The sequence below is a fragment of the Crocuta crocuta genome, unplaced genomic scaffold (genome assembly GCF_008692635.1).
Source record: "Crocuta crocuta isolate KB4526 unplaced genomic scaffold, BGI_CrCroc_1.0 scaffold15, whole genome shotgun sequence".
Lineage (NCBI taxonomy): Eukaryota > Metazoa > Chordata > Mammalia > Carnivora > Hyaenidae > Crocuta > Crocuta crocuta.
The window spans coordinates 3,373,513-3,380,628 of NW_027530508.1; the positions used below are offsets into that span (position 1 = coordinate 3,373,513).

The 7,116-nt window shown below is 61.8% G+C and overlaps 1 protein-coding gene across 2 annotated transcripts in view; it reads right to left on the minus strand.

Annotated features, from left to right (window-relative positions):
- Nucleotides 1-1,724: 1,724 nt before the first annotated feature.
- The window catches only part of SNPH (syntaphilin), a 9,720-nt gene continuing 4,328 nt past the window's right edge, over nucleotides 1,725-7,116 (minus strand). For both annotated transcript variants that reach the window (XM_077766892.1, XM_077766890.1), the window contains exons 3-4: nucleotides 6,790-6,939; nucleotides 1,725-3,778 (exon numbers count right to left, since the gene is read on the minus strand). In XM_077766892.1, the coding sequence (XP_077623018.1) occupies nucleotides 2,605-3,778; nucleotides 6,790-6,939 (1,324 nt within the window). In that variant the 3' untranslated portion in view covers nucleotides 1,725-2,604. The remainder of the gene's footprint in view (nucleotides 3,779-6,789; nucleotides 6,940-7,116) is intronic.

Below are 7,116 nucleotides of genomic sequence, written 5' to 3' on the forward strand. Positions count from 1 at the left end.
GAGGGGAGGCCCCAACCCTTTCTGCTCCAGAGCCAAGGTTAGGAGGGGAAGGCCACAGCCCAGCAGGAGGAGGTATTAAGCAAGAAGGAAAAGGGGAGCTTTGGAGGAGGAGCACTGTGCGGGTGGCCGGGGCCCCTGGCCTCACCCTCCCGCCTCACACTCTGTGCCCTGCGTCACCAGGGCCAGGAGCCCGAGCTGGCAGGCCGCCGAGCCTCCAGCGCCTGGAGCCGCACACGCGGCGCTGTCCCTTTTGCATAGATGCAGACACTGAGCACACACACGCGCACACGAAGGGCCAGGCCCGGGGCTGCCAGCCAGGGAGCCCCAGGGTCCGTCCCAGGCCAGCGCAGGGCTGCCACCTCTGCTGACACAAGGAAGAAGTAAATCCCGTCAAAGGCCCCAAAAGAGAAGACCCTAAACGCTGTGAGCTGGGGCCCTGCAACCTGGAGCAGGAACGGACATGGCAGCGGCCCCCCTCACCTCATGTGCTGCCCTTGGTGAGGGCCTTCTCTGGCAGCACGGCACGGGCTCCAGCCCCAGCCCGGACCACATCCACCAAAACACAAGACACGACAGGAAGGCCACAGAGAGCAAGACACAGACAAGAGCAGAGGGGCTACGCAGCTCGACTAGATTCCAGTGGTGAAAAATATATAGATTTTATGTTGTCAAATATAGTCATACATTTATTTTCTCGGCAAAGCTTTGACTATTTCTAAGGAGACACTACGCAGCTTTGTGAGTACACGGCACAGGAGGCTGGGTCCACGGCCAGTCCCGGCTTGGCTTTGGAATGGGTTTGTCCGCGGCCCTTCCATGTCACGACCCCAGTGTCTGTGGGGCAGCCCCAGCCGGGCCCCAGGAGTTCGGGTGCGGCTTGGCTGGGGTGAGGGTGCTCCACATTGGATGGCTGGTCTGAGGCCCCAACCGGCGGGGGGAGCTTTGGAGGCACAAAGCATGTGGCAGAGGGGGCTGTTGCCCCCATGGCTGGGCTGGATGCCCATGTCCAGTGCATGCAGGTGCCCCCCTGGAGTGGAGGGCGCAGAGAGGAAAGGCAGAGCCCCTAAGTCAGGCAGCAGCTGTCAGAGTGGCAGGGGTGGGCAAGCAGCCTTGGCAGAGAACCAGAGTGGCCCCTGGGCTGGAGGGGCAAGTAAGACACAGGGTCCTCCCCCCCAAATGTGGGGCCCAACCTCTGAAGGAGGGGTGACCAGTAAACCCCACAATGGAGAAGGAGCGGGTTTACTTCATAAAATAACAGTGGTGGTAACAGGTCAGCAGCTTTGCTGGGGGACCAGATGTGGTCCCAGGGAAGGGGGGCGGTGAAGCTCCCAGGCCACCTGGCCTCAGGCTGCGAGTGGGGAGGCTCAGGGCACCCCCAGCTGCCCTAACCCATCCCTGCCTGGGAGACAGACATCCCAGGGCACCCTGCTTCAGCCTGGATGAACATCATGGCTTCAGTATCCCATCTGGCCAGTCTTCCTGCTGGAATTCTTTCCAGAGGCAGCTAGGTCTGAGTTCAGGAATCCTCACCCTAGAAGGCCAGCAGCCCCTCAGTGGAGAGGCTGGGGTGCGTGAGAACCAAGCCCAAAGTGAACATAGTGCAAAGCAGAAGTTGAGCCAGAAGCCCTCGGAGGGAGCTGGGGTGAGTTCCAGGGGACAGTCACGGCCTCTGGCTTCTCAAACCAGCTGNCTCAGAAGGCCAGAGGAGCTGCCCCACCCTCCCATCTGGAGCTGCCGGCCCCTGCCTCCTCCACTTGTGCAGGTGAGGGCGGGGGGCCGGGGCTCCAGTACCCACGCCGGCCCTGGTGCTAGCCTGCCTGGCTCAGCTGTCACGGGAGGAATGATCTGACGTGGCCAAAAGCGCCGAGAGGGAAAGACACCCTGGGGAAGGTCTAGGACGAACAGACACGGAGAACCCACGCTGTGCTCTGCCACCTCTTGCCCACCACGGCCTTTCCTCTGGCCCATGGCCTGGATGATGCTTCGAGTCCCGGTGTGGGGAGCAGCCTGCAGATGCTGGGATCGCAGCCAGAAGCTGGTGGCCGCAGACCCCGCTCAGAGTCCTGGGCCAGTTGCCTGTGCTCTGGGAGGCAGCCACCTCCACGCGAGGAGATGATGCTGGCCCAGGAGGCTGGACCGAGGGCAAGGGGTGGCCTGAGACAGAAGGCGTGGGCTGGAGGCCACCAGACAGGACGTAGGGGTGGGGGCATGGAGGCTCCCGGAGTCTCCGGGCCCAGCCTCTCCAGATCAACACACCAGAGACACTGTGGGCCAGGGCTGCCCTGTGGGAGGGTCCAGGAGAACAGGGCCAGGCTGGTGGGGGGTGACCTTGCCACCTCCTCTCTCTGCCATTTGTCCAATCGGTCGTGCCTCCCTGCCTTCGGTCTCTCTTCCCTTGTCTCCCGTCCATGTTTTGGGACGCCTTCCCCCAACCCTGACTCCCAGCCCCCTGACATGGTTCACATCCTAAAAAAAAACAAAAACACGTCCAAACCCAAGACTAAATAAATAAGACGCTGCCCTCCGGGAATGGGCCAGAGGGAGAGCAGCACCCCTACAATCCGTGGTCGGGCCGCCAGAGCCACTGGCTGGGCTGCCGGCCCCTCAGAGCTGGGAGCTGCCGCCCGGCCCCCCGGCTGGGCCCTGCTGGCTCAGCGAGCGGCAGCTGATCCTGCGGATGGAGTGCAAGGCCACCGTGCAGCAGCCCCGCAGCAGGGAGCTGATGTTGTAAATGGGCTGGCCCTGGCGTCGCTGTGAGCGGCACAGCCAGGCCACTGTGGGCACAGCGGGCACCACCACGGCCAGCAGATCCACGATGTAGTGGCGGCTCCAGTAGCTCTTGGGCTCCTTCTCGGCCGTAGCCACCTCTTCCTCCTCTTCCATGGGGCACGCCACACTCACCGACGGGCTGGGGTTGGCGCCGGGCCGGTGCGGGCTTGGCCCGCGGGTAATGGGCTCCGGGGCCTCGGGCTCGTCACCCACCGTCACCACCACCGCCGAGGTGGGGTCTTTGGGCCCCGGGGGGCGGGGCTCCGGCTCTGGGCACCTGCCCCCTGGCTCGGGGACTGCCCCGCAGGCCTGGGCCCGGGTTACTTTCTCCAGGATGGCGTCCAGGTCGGGCTGGTAGTGCACGAAGTCTGTCTGGATGGCACGCTCCTGCACGCAGCTGACCTGCACGCCGGCCTCCGTGCCGCACAGGAGCTTCTCGTAGGTGTTGCTGGCGGGGAAGCGGGGGCCTAGGCCGAAGCCGCCGAGCAGCGAGCCCTCCTCGGGGCCGCAGTCCACGCCCGACGACAGCAGGCTGCTGGCCTCCAGCGCGTCCGTCCGGCTCAGCGTGTCGTCGGTTGTCACGAAGCCGCTGTCAGCCCCGTCCTCGGTGGAGGCCCCGGGATGCTCGCCGGGTGGGCGGTCCCCGCACACAGCCGGGTCACTCAGCTTGGTGTAGGTGGAGCTGCGGGTGAGGGAGCGGGCGGGGGACCCGCCGGCTGACTCACCAGTGCCATCCTCCTTGGCCAGGCCATTCTGGGCCACCTCCATGCTGTGCAGCAGTGTCTCCAGCTTCTTGTTCTGGATGTTGATGTCCACAAAGTACTTCTGCAGCCCCTTGTCCTTGTCGATGAGGTTGTTCTTGACCGTGTCGATGACCTGCTTGAGCTGCTTGATCTCCTTGCGGGCCTCCTTCAAGGCCAGCTGGGCCTCCACGCGGTGGCACTCCTCCTCGATCCAGTCCTCCTGCATGCGCGACAGCTGCGTCTTCAGGTCATCAATCTCCGTGTCCCTGTGAGCGGAGGAGACACACATGCTCACTGCCTGGCCTGTCACCACCACCAAGGGAGGCAGGGAAGGGCTATCACCAAGCACAGAAGGGCTGTGCCCTCCAGCCCAGAGCTGAACACACAAGGCGTGACCCAGTGCCTCCTCCTCACTCCATGGGGGGTAAGGGGGCGGCCAAGGGGCGCCTCCTCCCGGGGGAGAAGCCATGTCCAGGCCCTTCTGCATCCCCGGCCCTGGCGGCCAAAATGCAGACGACTGTCCCCATTTAAATCCATGACCTACAGAAAAGATTAGACAAGGAAGATGCTCAGCATATAAATCAATGTTACTATAAAACCCAGACACATCCACTTTAAACTCTTAACACGAGGCAATAAAAACTAAACCTAAAATCTCCGCTCTAGGGAAAGGAACGTGGCCTCCTACGAAATCCGGTGGTGAAAACCGGCCATGGCGGGGGATGCAGGGGACAGGCCGTGGGCTGCTTTGCTTTGCTGAGGAATGTTCCAGCCGCCACGTTGGGGGAGACTGCTGATTTCACACCTTCCCTTAAGCAGGTGGGGGGGGGGGATGAAGAGTGGTGGGTGGAGCAGAAAAAAACGATGACAACGGATGGCTCTCTTTCAAATGCACTTAATGTCTCTGCTTTGTATCTACGGTGAAGGGGGGGTCGGCCTAAAAGATGGACAAAACAGTACAGGCCACTCCCAAGAGAAGAGGCCACGTGCCAGGCAAGCCTGATGCAGGCGTTTTAAATCCCCCGAGTTACAGACGAGTCCAGGGTGTGGGGGAGGGAGGTGAGGTAGATAAACAGCCTATCAAGTCTGGAGGGAAAGGCAGCGCGAGATGGGACAGGATGCAGTGAATGCAATGAGGACGGAGGAAAGCCACTCTGGAGATGGCATGTCCTGCCGGGGAATGCCCACCCCAGCACCCCATGCCCAGCCATGCAGCCCACGTGCCCCGAATTCACAGAAATGCAATCCACACATGGCTAGACCATTGCCCTGAGGGTTAGGAGTCCAGCAGAGAGATCATCCTACATCAAGCACCATGTGCTTCTCAGAGTCAGATGGAATGTTCAGTTCAGGACATGAGGCCAGGACTCACGCTCTGCAGTATGTCACAGGGACTGTGAAGGTGGCCGCGGTGGCCGTGAAGGTCAGCAACGGCATTATCTGGAGAGGGATGGGCTGGACCACTCAACGGGACACCACTCCGTGATGGCGGTGGGGAGCCGGAGCTGCTCAGAGCGGCAATGACAGATGTACCAGCAGGCACGGGGGACCCTCAGTCTAGGAAACCCTCTGTCCGGACGCTGAGCCCTAGGAGGGAGTGTGAGCTCGGGGGAAGGGGCTGGGCATGCTCAGTGTGGCCGGGCCCTGCCCCTCTCCCCTTGGAGCCAGCAGGACCCCAGGCCAGGGAGCTGTGGTCTCCCCACCCCGTCTAGGACGTTACATTTGAACCAAGCCTTGAAAGACGAATTTGCCAAGGAAGCAAGACAGCAGCAAGGCCATCTCAGGAAGTGGGGAAAGAGCAAACAAAAGCACAGAGTCTAGAAGCTTCTTTAAGGGGAAGGGAGGTGACTGCAGGAGACAGGTACCTATCAAAGTGAACGCATGGAGAGCATGCCGCATGTCTGCAGAGCAAAGAGCTGCCACGGGTTTCCGTAAGAGCAGCCAGGGATTTGAGGTGTTGGCACGCCCATGCCAGGGCATCGTGCCCAAACCACACAGGGTGGACGGCCTGCTCCAGCCACCGGGCCAGCCCCAGAAAGGAAGTGGGGAGATGGGCTGTCTGCTTCCTGAGGACGTTAGTGCAAATGGCCAGGCAGACCCCGGGCACCACTGAGGAGACGATGGGATCTAAAAATAGAAATCTCAACTCTCCAGACAGGGTGGCCCACAGAATGCCACCTGTAACTTCCTGTGGGTCAAAACCACAACAGGTCCAGACCGGACTGGCTGCTTGGCAGAGCTCTGGCCACAGAAGGCAGGCTCCTGCATAGCGGATGGTTTGCTTTCGATTGCCAAGTCCAGGACAGACAGATCCGAAAAGACAGAAAAGCCTAGTGGCAACCGGGGGCCTGGGCCATGGCCGCTGCTGGGAATGGCATTTGTTTCTGGGGTGATGGGAATATTCTGGAATTAGATATTAGTGAGGGTTGCGTGATTCTGTGACCATACTAACAATCACTGAATTGTACACTTTAGAGGGGCAAACAGTATCGTTTTTTAAAGAGAGGAAGGACACCATGATCAGGGTGGCCTGCCCTGGCCCTCAGCTCCCGGCGGCTGCGTGTTTTAACCGACACAGCGCAGAGATGCTTAAGATGATGAGGGATCCAAGGGCTGCTCTGAAGCATCAAACATAAAGACGTGGCTGCGGCCCAGAGAGGAAGCAGCTGAGAGGGTAGGAGTCTGCCCTCAGGTCTGGAGAACAAGCTCGGATGGAACCGTGGGGGGTTCCGGGGGGACCCCCGGGCTGGGTAGGAGCCTGAGAAACGTTTCTCAGGATCTCACATCATCCATAAGTAGATGCGCAGAAAGGCTTCTGGGGCCTGAACGGGTGGGCTGAGAGCCCCCACCCCCACCCCACTACTCCCTGGGGGAAAACAAACTGGGGCTGAGGGGGTGTTCCCAGCCCCCAGTCCCTCCCCCAGGGAAGGGGAGCCAGCGCCCCTGTGCCCCTGCTCCCAGGTGGAAAGGAGCCGGGGGATAGGAAGTGGTTAAACAGGGCTGCCAGGCCCAAAGTGGGAGAGCGCTGCCTTGGGGTGTGGGGAGGACTGGCCGGCTGTCAGGGGAAGCTGCCTACAGTCAGGGAGAGCAGCTGAGGGGAGCACAGAGGCGCCTGGGGGCTCTGGGAAGGGGCTCTTTGGATAAGACAGGGCGGCCCGGGTGCCGGGAAGCCCTCAGCCACTCCTTCCTCCCAGAAGTGCCCCAGGACCCTAGGTCTCTGGCTCAGTACGTCTCCAGGGCTGTCCCCCCCGCCCCCAGCCCCTCGCCAGCGGCTCACCGGTCCTGGAGCCGGTCCTGCGTGTCCTTCAGCCGCGCCTTCAGGTGCCGGATGCACACCTCCTTCTGCTGCAGCGGGGTCAGGTACTGCTCCGGGGTGGGGGGCTTGACGCCATGGTTGTCGCTGCACAGCGTGTACTTCATGGAGCGCCTGCACAGGGACACGTGTCAGCGCAGAGGGAGGAAGAGGTCCCCAACCATCACCAGACAGTCCCAGGCCAGGATTCCCCCCACCCCCCAGGAGCCTGTGTGACCACCAGAACACCCAGACCTTCTGGAAGGCAGGTTTTGTGAAAGCTCTTCTGAGGGCGCGGGGGGGGGGGGGGGG